At 35.6% G+C, this 19,551-nt stretch overlaps 2 protein-coding genes across 2 annotated transcripts; both read right to left on the reverse strand.

The window, feature by feature from the left end:
- Positions 1-2,049: 2,049 nt before the first annotated feature.
- Positions 2,050-5,412, reverse strand: LOC107661761 (T-complex protein 1 subunit zeta). The gene is made up of 4 exons (XM_016451528.1): positions 5,169-5,412; positions 3,796-3,859; positions 2,325-2,459; positions 2,050-2,241 (listed from the first exon to the last, which is right to left on the reverse strand). The coding sequence occupies exons 1-4, from the start codon at positions 5,303-5,305 to the stop codon at positions 2,050-2,052; spliced, it is 528 nt and encodes a 175-aa protein (XP_016307014.1). The 5' UTR covers positions 5,306-5,412.
- Positions 5,413-12,275: 6,863 nt separating this feature from the next.
- On the reverse strand, positions 12,276-18,223 carry endou2 (endonuclease, polyU-specific 2). The gene is made up of 7 exons (XM_016451576.1): positions 18,187-18,223; positions 17,327-17,448; positions 16,625-16,730; positions 14,663-14,784; positions 14,377-14,489; positions 13,410-13,563; positions 12,276-12,533 (listed from the first exon to the last, which is right to left on the reverse strand). The coding sequence occupies exons 2-7, from the start codon at positions 17,426-17,428 to the stop codon at positions 12,282-12,284; spliced, it is 849 nt and encodes a 282-aa protein (XP_016307062.1). The 5' UTR covers positions 17,429-17,448; positions 18,187-18,223; the 3' UTR covers positions 12,276-12,281.
- Between the last annotated feature and the right edge of the window lie 1,328 nt (positions 18,224-19,551).

Raw genomic sequence — 19,551 nt, forward strand, 5'->3', positions numbered from 1 at the left:
GAAATATATAGGCCCACAACATTAAAAATACAGCAGTATATTTCATTGTACACATGGGGTACTTTTTATCCCCGTGTTCACCAAACCTATCTTGAGTGTTTGTTGCTAAAAAGCTCATTTTTTAGTTACATCTGACCGTAGAAGCCAGTCCCATTTGAAGTTCCAGTCGTATCTGACAACAGAATATGCTGGGGATTGTTTTTGGATGAGAGCATTTTCTTTTCTTGATTTTTTTTTTCTTGAAACCCTCCAAAACAACATGTGGTGATGTAGGGTTTGTTTGATATATTTTTTAGACTCAACTATTTTCTGCAGTTCTTCAGCTGTGATCCTTGGGGAGTCTTTTTGAGATTTCCCCCCATTTTCAATTGTTTTAGTTCAATAAAAGGTTAGATATGTGTGAATTTTTTTAAATAAAAGATCAAAATGATTAACAATGCAGATTTATTTTCACAGCCTTCTTTGATCATATTTACCAAGGGTGCCAATAATTCTGACCACGACTGTACATACAAAAATATTTTGGATTGATGTGGAGCTTTTTATTAAGAATAAACTGAACATTTCTCTGCAGTTGGGTGGATTTAATATAATGATACACCTAAATGATTGTGGATTTGAGACAAATAAAGCATATTTCATACAATTGTTAATTTTAATAGGAAAGTTTCATATTCATAAAATGAAATGGTCAGGCTCCAAACCAAACTTTTCTTATTTTATAAACAATTTCAAGCTTTATTGTAATGTCCTGTGTAATTGCACAAGTAAAAAGGCTATTAGAACTCATAATATTGTAAGGAGGCATGCTATTGTATAAAGTGAGGCCCTTATTTTTTATTATTATTATTATTATTATTTTATTTATTTTTTTGTTATATCCTCTGGCACTGTTTCATTAATGTTGTTAATCTTTTTGTTTTTTTCTTTTTACATCTGAATATTTCTCATGGTATTGTTCTGATTTATGGCATTAATAAAAAAAAAGAAAAAAAAAAAGAAAAGAAAGAACTGACCTGAATCCTACACCAGCTAATGTGATTGTTTCCCGCCACAGCCCAGTTTAATTGGAAAATGATACATCACAGTCCGTCACTGTCTGATGTTGAATTCCAAAATAAAGGCCCTCCAATACTCACATATATGAAGAGTTCACATGCAAAAGCCTCTAAGTGCCATATTAAATTTTCTTCTTATTAGGCTCTTATGTTTAGGTTCAGTAATTTTACTTTAATGGCAATGTATAGGTCCTTTTTTATGCCGTTAAAGTCAAATAAATGAATATAAATATAGGATGTTGACAAAAATTATCATTTTAGATAATCAATTTTCAGCATCATTACTCCAGTCTTCAGTGTTACATGACCCTTCAGAAATCATTTTAATATCCTGATTTATTATCAATGCTGGAAACTGTTGTGCTGCTTAATATTTTTTTGGAAGCTGTGATACTTTTTTTCAGGATTCTTTGATGAATAAAGAGTTAAAAAGAACAGCATTTATTTAAAATAGAAGTCTTTTCTAACAATATGCACTACCGTTCAACAGTTTGGGGTCAGTAAATTTTTATTCTTTCTTTTATTTTTTTTTAAAGAAATTAAAACTTTTATTCAGCAAGGATGTGTTTTTTTAAAGAAATTAAAACTTTTATTCAGAAAGGATGTGTTAAATTGTTAAGAAGTGATAGCAACGATTTATATTGTTAGAAAATATTTATATTTTGAATAAATACTATTCTTTTTTACTTTTTATTCATCAAAGAATCCTGAAAAAAGTATCTCAGTTTCCAAAAAAATATTTGGCAGCACAACTGTTGATAATTCTAATAATAAATCAGCATATTAGGGATGATAATAGGTGAGCGCCAGCCAATGAGATTATTTAGTTCCGTCATCTACCAGATGCTCTGTGCAACTATCAAGAACTTTTTTTCCATTTCATTATCCCTTTAAAGGCAATGCGATGATCACAACTTGTTAGGACAGAAACTCACCGTAACACGGACCAAACAGGATTCATTGCTTGCATCGCATCACACCTGACTGAACTTCAAACGATGTTTCTCACCTCCGTTAGTAAATCGGCCAACTCCACGTGGACCTTGGTTCTGAGGGAGGTGCGGGCGACACTGATGAGAGTCTCTCGGTCCATCTGCTTCACCACCTTCACCTCCTCCAGCACCTCGAGAGCCTTGTCCTTAGCAGCCTCGAAGCCCTCAGCGATCACCCGGGGATGAAGACCCTGTAGACAGATGGCCATCACTTCTAACTTAAGAAAAAATAAACTAACACTGAAAGTTAGAAATATAAGGAGTGCATGTAAACCTCGGAGACGTGGAGGTCTGCCTGCTTGAGGAGCTCTCCGATGATCAGCACATTGGACGTCGTGCCGTCTCCGGTGATGTCATCCTGGGCCGTGGCCACCTTGGCAATCAATGAAGCGGTGGGATGCTGGATTTGCTGAAGACAAATCAGAATATCAATGAAGGCGTGCCGTTTCAGAGCAATAGACAGGGGCGCAACCGTTTTATTGATAGAGTCAAAATTCATGTGTGAACAAACAGTTGGGAGAAAATCAGACGCGTGTCTGTATGTGTCAGCACAAAAGCAGTCTTAAGTCGCTGGGGTATATTTGTAGCAATAGCCAACAATACATTGCATGGGTCAAAATTATCAATTTTTTCTTTTATGCCAAAAATCATTAGGATATTAAGTAAAGATCATGTTCCATGAAGATATTTAGTAAATTTCCTCCTGTAAATATATCAAAACTTAATTTTTGATTAGTAACATGCATTGCTAAGAACTTCATTTGGACAACTTTAAAGATGATTTTCTCAATATTTAGATTTTTTTGCACCCTCAGATTCCAGATTTTCAATTAGTTGCATCTCAGCCAAATATTGTCCTATCCTAACAAATCATACAGCTTATTTATTCGGCTTTCAGATGTGAAATCTACCCTTATGACTGGTTTTGTGGTCCAGGGTCACATATTACATCCATGCATTAGGTCTTAAAGTCACAGCAGCCCAAGTTATGCAGACCTGGCAGTGGCAACCCTTGGCACTATAATATCTGTCCATACAATGGAAGTCATTATGAAACAAAACAGTTTGCTCACCAACATTCACAATATCTTCCGTTAGGTCCCACCGAACAACAAAATTAACCAGTTATTATCCGCATTCCAAGTTTTCCAACTTTTAAAAATCACTTTAAACAACTACAAATGGTTTTGTTCTGCTTTTCTATTATGTTCTAAAAAAAATAAAAAGGTTTTCTGTTTTACATTTTTTGAACCATTCTAAATTCATGATTTAAAGATTATAAGCAATCCTTGCTGTCATTGAAATGCAAAACGTCACTGAAACAAACAAACAAAAAAAAAAAAGATATGAAGGCGAGTTAATGACAATTTTCATTTTTGGGTGAACCCTAAATTGAACCTGGAATGGTACACTGTAACGTGTATAACTGTTTAACCCCAGCTGAAGGAATCAAGAGCTTACAGATGTCAGATTGGACATATCTTCTCCAATTCAATCTACACCACAACAAGCGCCTCTCTGCTTTCATATGGATGCCTCACTCCATCGTGCTCAGATTTAGATGTTGATTCAACACGACTGAGCTACAAAACGCATCTGAGATTAACATGGTTTGTGAGACACTGATTCTGAAGAAGCCGCTGCATCCAAACTCATATCTGCGAGTCACAGCCCTGCTGCAATATGGGCCGAATGCCACAAGTTTACACATAAATGCACGCACCAACATGAAGCGCAGCTCTTACCATCTCATGCAGCAGAACGTTCCCATCTTTGGTGAGCTTGATGTCTCCTGCACCAGACACAAGCCTGTGAGAGGAACACAACACACAACAGACATGACACCTTCAGCAAGAGTGCTTTCACTTTATATCCATTCACTTCAAAATCATTTAGGAATAAAATAAAAAGGTTATTTCTGGACTTTGAAGTCACTGTAAAACTCTAAAAACACACCTGTAACCTCAATGCATCAGAATTACTGATCTGTCCGTTTGACAACCACATACTGCTAAACATCACTGAAGAACTACAGCACATGGCATAAGAATTCATGTTACAAAGACAGATGAAGGCTCATATCAAAAGGAAGAGGTGCAAACTCTGCCCAAAAGTTATGCACAAATCATAAATGTTCCGTTCTAGGTTGCACTATGCAAGAAATGTAGAAAATACTTTACAGCAGTTGTATTACCCCCCCCCAAAAAAAATTCTCCAAAACACTACAGTACAACTGTTTTCAAAAATGCATGCCATCTTTTGTAATGCATATATAATTTTTTTTAATATATATTAAAGTAGTATTAGTATATTTTTTATTTAATGCCATGTCAGCATCTTAGGCTATTTTCATGGCAAAAACTATTCGAAAAATACAAGTATAACAAATACAAGAAAAACCAGCAAACAAACAAGTTATATTGTACTTTTGATATATTAAAACATTGTGTATTATCAATTATTTTATTGACTTCGTTAACAGGACACCTATTTATTTATTTAATGACAAATAACAAAGTGTCCTTGTTCTAGTGTAATTATACATTTAAGTAAAAATTCTATGTTGAGTAATATTCATAAACTACATGTACTTACTATATGGCTAGGGTGACTTGCATGCAATTATACATAATCTATTGTTATTATAATAGCAAGTACATGGACACCTTAAAATAAAGTGTTACCTAAATAAATAAGACAAAATGAAATACAATTAATTCCCCTTGATGCATCTAGGATTAAAATGATAACTTAGATGCAATTAACACATTTGATGAGAAAATTAAATTATGCTAAATAATAATTATTATTATCGTTATTAATAAACAAATATCAATTTCCATAACAGCATGTAAAATGTGTCTCCAGGACATCTGAATGCTGAATGAGTCAGTTTATAGCTCAGTTGCTAACTAACTGCTTTGACAACCGGTGAGTCCATAATTATCGCAAACATACACTTTCATTTAACAGACAGATTTTCCGAGCACTGCTAAACACTGTAACATTTGGTAGTAAGCGCTGGAGCACATGTTTCCAGCTCTTCACCGGTTAGCTGACTAGCACCGACAAACACGTGCTAACAAAGCAGCTATTAGCCGCTAGCAGACAGACTCACATCTTCATCGTGCCTTTCGGTCCCAGGTTACTCCTCAGCACATCCTGGAGCCCTCGAGCGGCGCTGATGTTCACCGCCAGAGCCGCATGAGCCCGGGCCACCTCCGCCTTCGGGTTAAGCGCTTTTACCGCGGACATTCTGCCGAGGACCGGAGCACAGCTTCACGCGGAGATTAACGGAAGAGAGGCTCACAATCACACGCACGCTTCCAGAAGCTTCCTCGCCCAATATGGCAAGCCAAGAGGTTCATATTTATGTTCTACAGAAATCGCCAGCCACGCCTTACACAAAATAAAGAAATATTTACTTGACAAAAAAGGTTTATTTTTTCATGATCTACTATATCCTCCTGACTACCAGGAAAATCAGTTTAGTGAATTTAGTATTTTGTCATGTCATTATATTGTTTAGAGCATAACAAAAAATTTGAAAAATAAAATTTTTGAAAAATGATACTTTATTCATCTGTAGAGGACATCGAGACTTTAAACAGTCCTGTTTTTTATTTTAAAGTGCCCCTATTATGGGTTATGAAAGGTTCATAATTTGGTTTTGGGAGTCCCCAGCAACAGGTTGACATGCATGCAAGGTCAAAAAACACTTTCATCGTCTTATAATATGCATTTATTTTTACCTTACTTGCTCAATGACTCCCAAACGATTCGCTCAACGATTAATTTTTAGTGTTACTCCGTTGCGTGACGCTAATCTCTGCGGTGATTGGTCTGATTGGATCTCGCCTGTAAAGCCTGATAAAGCAGTGTTTGTGAGCACAGTGCTGCTTTGTGTACAGCGTTACCATGGAAACAGCTATTTTTACCACTCCAGAAGCGACATCTAGTGGCGAAGAATGAATTTGCATTTTCATTCAGACCAACATGAAAGCTCATGTTCAAAAATCCATAATAGGGGCACTTTAACATATTGATCTGTACTGTAAAGTGTTCGCAGAATCATTTCAGCATTATTACTATGTGCAGTTGGTTTAGCCTGCATAAATCAAGTGATGGCTGTGTAGTTATGTTATAGACTACTGAAAGCATTATAATGGCTACAGTATTGTATTAAATGATAAAGAAGCTGCACTTTTATTTCTGTTACTGAGGACAAGAGAAGCTGAGAGTGCACTGATCATCCAGATGGCACGGTGCCTAGCCATGCATTACGTACATTTGCTAAACTTGTCCCTCAACATGTATTCATTCTAACATAAAACCTTGATTGTGTGTCACCTACCCAAAGACAGTATGCACGCCACAAGAACTCATTTAACATTTACTTTACAGCCAAATCCATCCTACATTTCGGAACCATACAACATTTGTCCAAAAGATGTAATGTACATTATTAACAATGACTGGTGAGGATACCTACATAAACAATAAATCTTATTAAAAAACACTGCAAAGGAAGCGGATTCATAAGCTAAAGATATAGGGTATATTCTATAGTTTTGCATGCACATCTGCTAGGGGGATTTTCTGCATGGCTGTACTTATCAGTGAAAATGCTTACAATCTTCAATAAAACAATTTGAAGAGATGATTGTACGCACAACAGAAACACTTTCACTTATAAAACTTTGCATAGAATTCATCCTAAACATTTTCAGATTTGTAAAACAGTATGTTCACCAGAAAATGCACCAAATTCCCTTCAGAAACCCTAGTGAGTGAAAGATTGTACAGTACGTTCATGCATCCCCACCATAACCATATATGGAGCTTACAACACTAGTTTTACTCTGCATAACATCATCTGCATATCATTTGCATATGTTTATGGGTACAAGAAAAAATAAAATGACTAACCGCTTACTGTTTCCTTCATATAAAAGATTGAATTGAATATGCCACTCATTAATGCAAATAATTATCCATCAGCCATACAGCAAATATAGGCCTATTTTTGAACAGTAAGATTTTTTATGTTTTTTAAGTTTTCTTCTGCTCACCAAGCCTGCATTTATTTGATCCAAAATACAGCAAAAGCAGTAATATTGTGAAATATTTTTACTATTTAGAATAACTGCTTTCTAAGTGAATCTCTGTTAAACTGTAATGTATTTCTGTGATGCGCAGCTGTATTTTCAGCATCATTACTCCAGTCTTCAGTGTCACATGATCTTCAGAAATCATTCTAATATGCTGATTTGCTGCTCAAGACACATTTCTGATTATTATCAATGTTGAACACAGTTGAGTAAATTTTTTTTCAGGATTCTTCGATTAATAGAAGGGGGGGAGAAATTATAGAAATGAATACTTTTATTTAGCAAGGATGCTTTAAATTGATCAAAAGTGATGATGAAGACATTTATAATGTTACAAAAGATTTCTATTTCAGATAAATGCCATTCTTCTAAACTTTCTATTCATCAAAGAAACCTGAAAAAATTCTACTCTGCTGTTTTCAACATAATAATAATAAATGTTTCTTGAGCAGAAATCAGCATATTAGAATGATTTCTGAAGATCATGTGACACTGAAGACTGGAGGAATGATGCTGAAAATAGAGCTGCGCATCACAGAAATACATTACAGCTTAAAATAAATTCAAATAGAAAACAGTTATTTTAAATAGTAAAAATATTTCACAATATTACTGCTTTTGCTGTACTTTGGATCAAATAAATGCAGGCTTGGTGAGCAGAAGAGATTTCTTTAAAAAAACATTAAAAATCTTACTGATCAAAAACTTTTGACTTGTAGTGCATGATAAAGATTTCATGTAATTTGAGTACAGATGGTTATGTCTTAAGTGAATGTAAAAAGCACTCCGATGCGTGTAAGACTCTGCAGTGGCTCTGAAACACATATAAGACGGTTCTCACTGGTTATAGCAGGGCGAGCTGGGGTTATTGACGTGACTGTAGGGGTTCACTCTGCTAACAGCTCCCAGACAGATCCAGCAGAAATACTTTTGACACGACGAACAGATCATCTTATTACAGCCGTGCCTTCTGCACAAACGGGGAAAACGAGAACGGATGGCATTCAGGTGCATTTTTCTGAGAAATACCGAAAGAGCAGAGCTTTGCACAACACGTGAGATTTCAGTTTGCAGAAGGTTCCCACAATTCTTCTTTAAATTGTTTATTAGAGATTTCTGGGGCAGTTTTGCATTTGAATGCCAGGTACAAATGCAATTAATAGGTGTATATGATAACATTTACAATACTATTACTATAGCAGTGACTAGTACTTTTCCACTTATGGACTCGCGGCAACCACATGTGACAACCCCGGGCTGGACTCCGCTTCGTCTGCGGTGAAAGCCGATCCGGCGATCCACAGCGTGAAGTTGATGTATTCCCTCAGCGACCAGCACGGATCAGCTCTAGGCATGACGAAGCGATATCGTCCTCTTTTGGAAGACCAAACAAAGTAGTTTCGCTTTCACAACGAAGCACACAGCGTCTTCACGACATGGCGGCAGCAACAATACTACAGCGAGAATAAAAGTTACGCCTTCTTTCTTTGCGTGAACATTTGGGCGGCGTTATGCAAATCTTCCCACATAGTGAGGTAGATATGTGGGGGCGTGTTAGAACGAGCTGTTTTAGGTAGGCGTGGCTGACTCTTAACTTTTATAAAGAATATCTCTTTGGATTTGAGACTTTAGTCTTTGCAACTTTACAGATCTTCTTTATGCACCAAGAGCTTGTAACACTCCAAAGAGAAAGGAACAATTGAAATCGCATCATATGACCCCTTTAAGATATCAACTTATAAAACACGTACCTTGCTCTATTCCCAAAGCAGCTCTACAGTAGACAACTGCAGTCTCACAGCAGGCCGGATGGGAGGAGCTTGTGTTTTTGTGTTCTTCTACGATTTAATGTCGGTGTGCAGAGCAGCTCAGCTGCATTACTGCCACCAACTGGAGAGGAGTGAGAGAGCTGGGGGAAAATAATAATAGAAACCTACAAGCCTGGTGATCTTAGATAATAGCTACATAATAATACTACTCTCAGTTTGTGGCATTGCAGCCATTTTCTCATGACAAACAGTGTAAACTGCTCCGGGTGTGTGTTCACGGTGTGTGTGTGCACTTGGATGCGTTAAATGCAGAGCACAAGTTTCGAGTTTAGGTCATCATACTTGGCCACACGTCACGTCACTTCACTTTCAAACAGTTTAAGTTAAGGTTAGTTGTTGGGGTTAGGCTTCAAATCTGCTAGCCTAATACACAAATCTGTACATAAATCTTCTGTTCCAGATTCATACACATTATTATTATCTATTGTTAAGCCTTAGTATTTAAATGTTTACTGTTCTCATGTCAGATATGTATGTATGTACCAAGAGTACCTTAAAAAACCAAAACAAATTCTTTGTGTGTCTTGGCGAATAAAGCTGATTCTGAAACATAGAGTTAACCCTGGGAACACAGGATCCTTGAACAGTGTTGCCAATTTAGCAATTTTGGTACTAGATTAGGCAACTTTTCAGACTACCCTAGCAAAAATATAGCTATTTTAAAAATGTATTTGACAACTTTTAGCAACTTTTTTTTCAAAAGAGTGACTCAAATGATAAAAAGGCATGCATCTTTCCTCTTAACCACACAAAAAGAAGAAACTATTGAGCAAAATCTATCAAAATGCAATGTGCAATTTAAAATGCAGGTGAAATGCTGGTGAAAAATTAACACAGAAAATTCCTTCATATTAATACAGTACACTGTGCCCTAATTTTATGGACTTTTCTTAGAGTGTAGCTTTAAACTAACTACCAATACACTGCTTAAAACTGTAATTTTCTGAAACTGAAAAAATTAAATGTTTCGCTTAAAAATAAAAATATGTAATAAAAAATGTGTTTATAGGTCTACTACATTTACAAATAATTTATATTCATATTATATTATATGTTTATTATTATTATTTTTTTTTTTTTACAAACAAATCTAAATGAACATATTTCAAATTTTATTCTTTGCTGAGATTTGAGTAATTTCAGTTTGTATTCTACGCAATGTCGTATTTTTGCGCCATGGTTGCATTATGACATCACCATCCAATGATGTCACAACGTCATTTAGCAACTTTTAGCAACAAAACGACCTGCCTTTAGCAACTTTACCTGAAAATAAGTTGGCAACACTGTCTTAAAACACAGTGAAAGTAGAGCAGACATCCTGATTGAAATATTACACATGTTGATTCAGTGGATGTTACATGTTACATTTTTACGAGTACCAGTTCATCGTGTAAAATGAGACAGCAGATGGGAGTACAAAGACAAAGAAAAAATATAATAAGACTGCAATGAAGAATATAATGAAACAACGAATGGGGGACATATGGCAAAAGCAATAGAAAAAGGATAGAACAGGTAGATGGTTTTATTACATCCCTCGAAAAAAGGGTTAGGTAAAATAATATGAAGAATAGAAGAGAAAACAAAACTTGTCAGATTTGTTTGAACATACAGCTCTTAATAATACACTGTGAAGAATATGGAAACAAAATATTGAAATATTATAATGAAAGGAAGGAACTGATTTCTAAACATCATGCAATTTAGTCAGCAAACATTTTTAATTAACTGAAAAACTAATTTTTGAATTAACTGAAAGCAACAGAGTTAGATAAGAGAATATAGTTTAGTTTAAAGTTCAGTTTAGTTGGAAGACAATTAAACAATAAAAACAAACAAACAAACTAATCTAAAAAGGACATTTAACATTTTTAATACTTGTTTATTTGCATTTACGAATGCCATTGTAGATGTATATTTTGTGCAATAGGTTCAATTAAAAAGAAAAGAAAATAAAATCCAAAAAGAAATCTCTGGGGACACAGGACTTATAGTGGCGGAGCCATTTGAATCAGTTCACCAAAAACATTTGTTCAGTTTTGTTCACTGATTCGTTGCATGATGTTATGATGTTAGGTGTTGACAAATGAGTGCTTTTATGTGTTATGACAGAGTCATTTTATTACAATCTGCATGAATCTATACTGAGCGTTTCCATCATTGTGTGAACTGCCGAGCATGACTTTGATCAAGCTATACAAAAAAGACAATCATAGTCTAAAATACATTTCAGTAGCGTCTTTATCATTGTGTGTTGTCAGTGTCATCAGTCACATTTACACAATCTTTCTGTCTTTGTTATGAAAAAAGACTCATTTTTAGTTAAGCGATCTACATGCCACACTAGTGCAGTCGAACGAGATTCCTGATTCATGTATTTCACTCACATTATAGATAAAGACATAGAACCTGAAGCGCCACAAATGTTTTCCCTATACAAAACAGATCTTATTTCCTTATATTTAGGATTGAGTTTTGTTTATACTATACACCTGCTTTGCCTCATTAAACAAGACTGAGTTTCCAGTTTTAAGTTCCTTTACTGGCATGACCAATATTTTTACATTTGTATTCCCAAAGCATTCAGGCATTGCCAAGTCAATCAGCAGAACGAGATGACTCATGCACCGAAGCATGGCGTATTCGTTCAGTAGCTCAAACCCAATGAAAACACAGCCCACACTTCAATACTCTTGGTTTTGGAGAAGACAACCCAAGACGTCACACCTGCTGAGAAAAACAATAGAAACCAACAGAGAAATTCTAATGGTTTCCACTACAAATACCATTGCAAACCATCAACTTCTAACCATTAAAACCATTAAAAAATGGTATTCTGTAGTGTGTTTTGAGACATATTCCACTAGGATTGAGTGGTTTTAACAAGCCACCAATAGAAGGCGAACAATTACCAGTATAGAGACCAACAGGAGTCCATCACAGTTTCCATTAAAACCAATGCAATATCCAGTAAAACCATTACAAATTTTGTGATGGTGTCTATTGTTTTTTCATAAGGGACATGCCTCAAAATAGAGGGGAACAAGAAATATGAATCAGTGTATGAAAATGAACAATAACGATTCTTTCATTTAAAAGATTAATTCAGAAACACTGATTTGTTCACAAACTACGAGCTCTGGGAACACAGAACGATGGTAACTTCAGAATTCATTGAGACACTACAAACGAGACTATAGCACAAGACTATGGTCTTTTGGTTTATTGTTTTTTGAAATGAAAACATGAAATCAGTAGCCACTATGAACTATGAATCCCTGGAGCTGGTTATGCATTGAGGTATTTGACGAGCACAGGATAGGTGGTGCCGATGTGCTTCTGGTTGTAGTGGTGACAGACGATCTCCACCTCATAGACGTTGAAGGAGACTTTGACTCGCTCGTTTGGAGACGTGAGGAAACACAGAGTGTACAGAGCAAACTCAAACTCAGGGCTCACACCGATGAAGATGCTTCCTTTGGGCTTGATTCCATTCTTCCAGCTGAACTGCAGAGCCAAAATGTGCTTGTTCTCATCCGGCTGGGAACGAGACGTAAAGTATAAGGAAATTAGGAACAATATGAATATGCGGTACATATCAGAGTATTAGATAGAGTGAACACAAGTGTACTTTACATAAAGTAGGCCTATGCCATTTGGGACAGGGCTGCAAGTCATTTGAGGGTGAATAACTCTTAAATTTTGCTCTGTTTATCATAGTGATTTACTGCTTTAGAAGATTTGAAGTTGCATAAAAAGTCTAAAAAAAAAAGCTTAAAGCTTTTGGACAAAATTGACTCTTATAGTATGGAGCGTGTATGTTCATTTATGTTTTGCACAAGAAAAAAATCTATAGCTTTGCAACGACATGAAGGTGAGTAAATGATGACAGAATTTTCACATTTTTGTATCTTTTAATGCTAATTTAGTTTTTTATTATTTGTCTTCAATTTATTTTGTTATTAATATTTATTTATTTTTTCTTTTCTTTTCCCCCTTTATTTTTCTTTCTGTTTAATTTTTTATTTACCTCTGTTTTATTCTGTATTTATATATTATACTTATTATGAATAGTAATAATGATAATAATTAGTATTTTATTATTTATTTTTTGTGCATATTTTATTTGTAAATAAATGTGAATAAATTAATAAATACAATATGCACAAACATAAATACATAATAAATTATTAATATATTAATAATTATAAATGTAATAAGTATAATAGATAAAGAATAAAACAGAGGTAAATAAAAAAAACAATTAGAAAGAAAAATAAAGGAGGAAAAGAAATGGGAAAATAGTAATAAACAAAATAAAATGAAGACAAATAAATAAATAAATAAAACAGCCACACAAAGACAAGCACTGAGGCAGGTAAATGAATCGAGCTGCTCTATGTTCCCGTCACGTACCTGTGGCGAGTTGGCATTCACACGGTATCCTTTGTAGTCAATGTGTCCTAGTTTCTCTTGTAAGTACAGCTGGATCCAGTTATGAAAGCCGATGACAGTACGACCTCCTCTCGTCTCTCCTACAAAGACATGCTCGAAACCTGAGGAGTCCGGTCTTGTGTGGAGAGAGAAACATGGGGCTCTGAATGGGGAAACTGCTTTAGAAGAACTCGAGAGTATGTAAAAGTTATTTGCCTGTGTGACCAGAAGAAACATTCTTGAGAAAAAAAATCATCCTAAATTTGTGATGTAACAGAAATAGCGACTGATCTTTTCTTCTGTAGTGAAAATAATTATCAAAGAAGAAAATCATTGGTGTTATGTGCCAGTGATATCTAATTAACGTTATTGAACATAACTGATATATACAGATTTAATTATGTTAACATATTTAATGTCGTTTTGCTATCTGTGCCAGCAAAGAGACAAATTACACATCTTTTCATACTCATGCTACTTTCATAAAAGAGAGGCAGATTTTTCTAACAGTATAATATGCTCTGCATTTCTTCTCATTTCGTGTACAGCCAACCTTGACTAAAAATAACCTTATTTTGATTTACGCTCCTTGAAAATGATGTTTTGGGGGCAGTGGCATTGAGAGAGGCCAAGAGTTTTTTGTAGAGTTGAGTCGAATTGATTTGGTCAGCGAGTCAGAGAACATTCTTAGAAAAATATTTGAGAACTTCTTAAGAATGTTTAAAAAAAATTGCACTTGTAATTGGAATAACTGTAACATTCTTTTTAGAATTTATCTTAAAGAGATGGTTCACCCCCAAAAAATCCATCTTTTTTACATTCCGCAGACAAAGCTGTTTGGAATGACATGGGTGAGTAAATTAGGACAGAATGTTGATCTCTTTAACAAATTTTGTGACTCGTGCCCCAAATGATCTCCTGTAAGTTGTTCTGAATCCTCTGTACTTACTTACTGGATCCTCTCCTGGCGTACAGCTCAAACCAAATGTGATAGAGCTGCTTCTTGAAGTCTGCGGTGTCCTCTGGAGAGAGATGCTTCCTCACTAGATATCTGTGGGCCATCTAATATTAGGAAATATACAATTGTTGCAACTTACTATTCAGCACAGTGTCTTACACAAATGGTAAGGGATCATAGTTTAATTTCTCTTTTTAGATTTACTTCTATGCATAGCACTTGACAAGAAGTAAATCAGTGCAGCTGAATCACGACTGATTCTTGACCCATTTATTACCTTCATAGTGGGGGACTTTATGATCGAATCCAGGAACTTGTGGTTTTCCAGTTCTTCCTCTGATGTGACAATCTCCGGTTCACCAGTATCACTTTCATAGTTGTCCAGAAGTGAGATAAAAGCTGAAATGACACGTATGCAAATATTTCAGCTTAATCTCTAAATTAGTACCCATACTTGTTTGGATTCATATTATTTCCAATCCTGCCATGACATGTTAGATGCACTGAGCCCTGCGGAATTTGAAATGGTCTAATCAGTTTTCAAAATCAAAAAGTTGCTCTTTATGTTTGTCAGATTTTCTTTACTTGTTAGAGAAGAAGCGGCAAGTGTTCTAACATTTCTTTTGTTACTGATCCTTAAAGGTACACTGTGGAATTCTGTGCTCCGCCTGTGATTGCTCCGAAACTTTTCACAATTTTAGTGGTTCGCCGCTGGAGGCAATCTTAACTAAACCAGTGCCTAAATGTTTTTTACCTGATACCAGATCAGGTAAATAGTAGTAGTAAGTACAGTAGTTAAAGGGGTCATGACATGAGAAATTAAATTTGCCTTGATCTTTTGGCATATAAGAGTCTTTGCATTATAAACAAATCATTTATTTAATCGAGCTCCAAAAACATCTCGTTTGGATCCGAGGGGCAAGATGACGTCACCCGAGCACAAACATTTGCATAAACACGCCTCCAGAGCTAGACATCGACCAATAGTCTTCCACTCGAGTCTTTGCATTATAAACAAAGCATTTATTTAATCGAGCTCCAAAAACATCTCGTTTGGATCCGAGGGGCAAGATGACGTCACCCGAGCACACACATTTGCATAAACACGCCTCCAGAGCTAGACATCGACCAATAGTCTTCCACTCAGCATAGGCCCCGCCCACTGGGGGGGTTCAGTCGCTAACGGCCGACACGTGATCACGCTGAATGTGTCAAAATAAGATAGAAATCACAATCACTGCGCTATCTCGTCTACACTGGATATACAGATATCAGTCTGTCGTCAGGACAAATGCAGTGAAAGATCATTCGCTTTGTCGCGTTTGGTTTAAACAGCTCGTTCACGTCTTTGTACAGATATCAGAAGGAAACAAGTGGATCGTTTATTTTAATGGTGTCTCGGAGGATTTTGTTTTGTAATCGAGGCACAGTGTCATGGAGACTCACAAAGAAACATCTGTTGAGAGATGAAGCAGAACTAGATCTGACTGCAGCTGCATCACAAACCGTAAGCAGAGGATTTCATAATGCTTCGTCTGGAAATGACCCTTTTATTTTGATCATGTTGTCAAAACACGCAATAGTGAGGGGCGTTGATACCGTTTCCTATTCAGTGATGCTAGCCAATCATAACAGCGGCTGATTACTGACGAGCCTTAAAGGACACGCCCCTAAAAACAGCTGGTTTCAGAGAGAGGGTCAGAATGAGGTTTGGAAATTATCATTTTTCCACATATTTTTTTTTTTTGTGTGTGTGTGCAAAAAACGCTATTAGCATTATAAGTAAACCTCAAGGAGCATATTAAAATAATAAAAAAAATCCATGTCATGACCCCATTAATTGTCTCTTACTGGACTGAATAGCCAAGTCCTCCATTAAACACACAAAACAAGCCCTGCAAAAAAAATAAAAATTATTGTGTTTTGAGCGCATCAAAACAGTGAATAATTTTGCAAAGCAATTAATTCAGTTGATTTAGAGTTTTGAAAAACTCTGAAAGTTTGAAAGTGTCTGCCATCACATTTGAAGTTAAACTTTTTTTCTCAAGTTAGTCTCAAGCTCTCATTAAAAACGAATGGGATGATGTCGCTTGGTCAGTTATGTGTGGAAGGGGCAAGAACATGGTTTAAAACCCAGATTTGCTTTGGACTCTTACTTTCTTTCAGGAAAGGAAAGGGAAAAGTCTTCCACAGTCTACTTTTAAATAAACAAAATGTTACATATTAGCTTATTTCTTACCCAAGAAAGTCTCCTTTTTGAAAATGTTTTCATCAACAAATGTGAACAAAGGCAGCCCTGCTCCATCATTGTCATCAGCAAAACCTGCCAGATCACCCGCTTTGCCCTGTGACATAAAGCAAATATTGAGGAACTTCCAAAAGGTATTTTAAGTTTTTTTTTCATGTATGCCTGGCATAACTTTAGACAGGGAGTTTATCACCAAACCTGAATAATAATAATAATAATAATAATAATAATAATATGTAAACAGATCTGTTTCAATGGATGGTTATAGCATGTAAATACCAGAATAAAGGTTTAACCAGAATATGGACCTTAATCAGAAACCGTTATGTTAACATGATTAGTAAGTACAACTACAGTTAATTAACTTTCATTCTTACTGCAGTCAATTACTTGCGATTAATTACTCTATCACTAGCGGTATAGTAAGCATTCAAGTTTACATTCGGCAGTAATGTCCAGAAGTGTCATTGTGAATGGTTTTCTAAACACAGCACTGAAGAACAAGCGCTTTCTCTGACCTTATGACCTTAGGTCAACAAACATAAAATAGCAAATGAATGTCACTTTATTAGAGTAAAATGTAAAGGATGTAACAGAAAGCAAGTGTTAATACTAATTATTCAGAGTTAACTATTTATCATTTATCTATGTCTAGTGAGCCTAAAATTTACACGGGAAAAATGTGAGAATTACCTGCAGAGATATGCGATAATCAATCCCAGGTCTCAGCCGATTTATGTCACTGTCCCAGAGCTCCTGAATCATAGCTGAAAGTTCCTGATCGCCTTCAATCATTTTTTTTCCTTTTTTAATTCCTACAGGTGTTAAAATATACTTTGAAATTTGAAATTAACTGCTTTACTCAAAATACAGTGACAATATTCCATTAAAGAAAGCTGATTTTGATATAAAAATAGTCTCAAAATGTATTTAGGGGGGCAATAAATAAATAAAAAATATGTGACCCTTGACCACAAAACCAGTCTTAAGTGTCAAATTCTTGAAATTGAGATTTATACATCATATGAAAGCTGAATAAAGCTGAATAAAGCTAAGCTTTCCATTGATGTATGGTTTGTTAGGATAGGACAATATTTGGCTGAGATACAACTATTTGAAAATCTGGAATCTGAGGGTGCAAAAAAATCTAAATATTGAGAAAATCATCTTTAAAGTTGTTCAAATGAAGTTCTTAGCAATGCATATTACTAATCAAAAATTAAATTTTGATATATTTACGGTAGGAAGTTTACAAAATATCTTCATGGAACATGATCTTTACTTAATATCCTAATGATTTTTGGCATAAAAGAAAAGTCGATAATTTTGACCCATACAATGTATTGTTAGCTATTGCTACAAATATACCCCAGCGACTTAACACTGCTTTTGTGCTGCAGGGTCACATATATCAAATCGAAGAAAATAAATTCAAACATTTTTTGTTGCATTATCTTTTCAGAATGCATACTGCAGTTTTTTAGACTAATAAATTTCTAAACATCACATTCTGAACGGAAACTTTAACTATTCAATATATAAAAAATGCATACCTGTTCCTCTCAGCGATATGGGTTAGTGGTATATTTTGGATTGTTTTCTTAATAGCTTAGCGCGGTGGTGCTGCTGAACATGGACTGGTTGGTAAGATGCATGGCCTTCCTACATCATGAGAGAGGGCCTATTCTAAAGCGTTAGCCAGTGTCAGCAACTCTAGCCAAAGGGATTAGAGCAGCTTGAATGTGCTTCTACAGTGCAGACGAGTGCTTTGTGTTTGTTTTCGTGAGGTATTGTCTCATTACCTGATGCTGTGCACCTTCTTCTAAAGCCTGACCCAACCCCCAAAACACTCGGACTGGACAGACATTCATACTTCATTTCATATGCAAGCGATTGTTTATCAGTCTTACAGGGTTGATATTTACCTTTTTGGTGAAATTAACATAATGTTTCAGCTTCAGAATTCCATGAAGTTAGCTTCATTTTTATTATGATTTGATTCTTTCTCTTATCCATTTATTTAGGTAATATTTATTACACAAAAGTACAGTTATAACGGGAAATTATTGGAAGAACAGGGGCCAATAGGATCAGGAACCCTTGAAACACTTTCTGTGTTTTGTTGGCAATCGGCGCTCAAGTGCTCGTGACTCTTAGCTTGAGCTCGGCTGTTTTCGGAGAGAATCGTAAAGCTGTATCTTTCTTTTATAAATCTGATCAAACTAAAGACTCTTTGGAGATATGAAGGATGCTATACTCTATAGGTACTCAAGATTAACATGAGATTGGGTGAAATTGTGTGTGTTATGTCCCTTTTAAGTTTAGGGTCAGAATTAAGGATCTAAAATATTGTCATGCAGAATAAGACAGTAATATGGAGACACCCCTCGCTGCAGACTTCATCACGTATGTGTTCTAAGACTCTGTCTCTTCCTCTCTCTAGAGTTTATGGTCCATCCGATCTTTATTTGACCCTCTAACTCTAGCACTCTCTATCTATCTGTTTTTTTTATTTATTTAAAGGGGTCATATGATGCTGCTAAAAAGAACATTATTTTGTGTATTTGGTGTAATGAAATGTGTTTATGCGGTTTAAGGTTAAAAAACACATTATTTTCCACATACTGTACATTATTGTTTCTCCTCTATGCCCCGCCTTTCTGAAACACGTCGATTTTTACAAAGCTCATCGTTCTGAAAAGCGAGGTGTGCTGTGATTGGCCAGCTATCCAGTGCGTTGTGATTGGCCGAATACCTCAAGCGTGTGACGGAAATGTTACGCCCCTCACATAGTGTTGATGCCGTGTCCGGCCGGAGCGACGAGACAAAAACATTAAAACCCATTATAAACGAGGCATTTGTTACATCCAGTGGGGACATAATTACTGATTATAATGACTTATACGGTCTTTTTACGC

This window comes from Sinocyclocheilus anshuiensis, unplaced genomic scaffold, assembly GCF_001515605.1.
Source record: "Sinocyclocheilus anshuiensis isolate Anshui unplaced genomic scaffold, SAMN03320099.WGS_v1.1 scaffold207, whole genome shotgun sequence".
In the NCBI taxonomy this organism is placed as follows: domain Eukaryota; kingdom Metazoa; phylum Chordata; class Actinopteri; order Cypriniformes; family Cyprinidae; genus Sinocyclocheilus; species Sinocyclocheilus anshuiensis.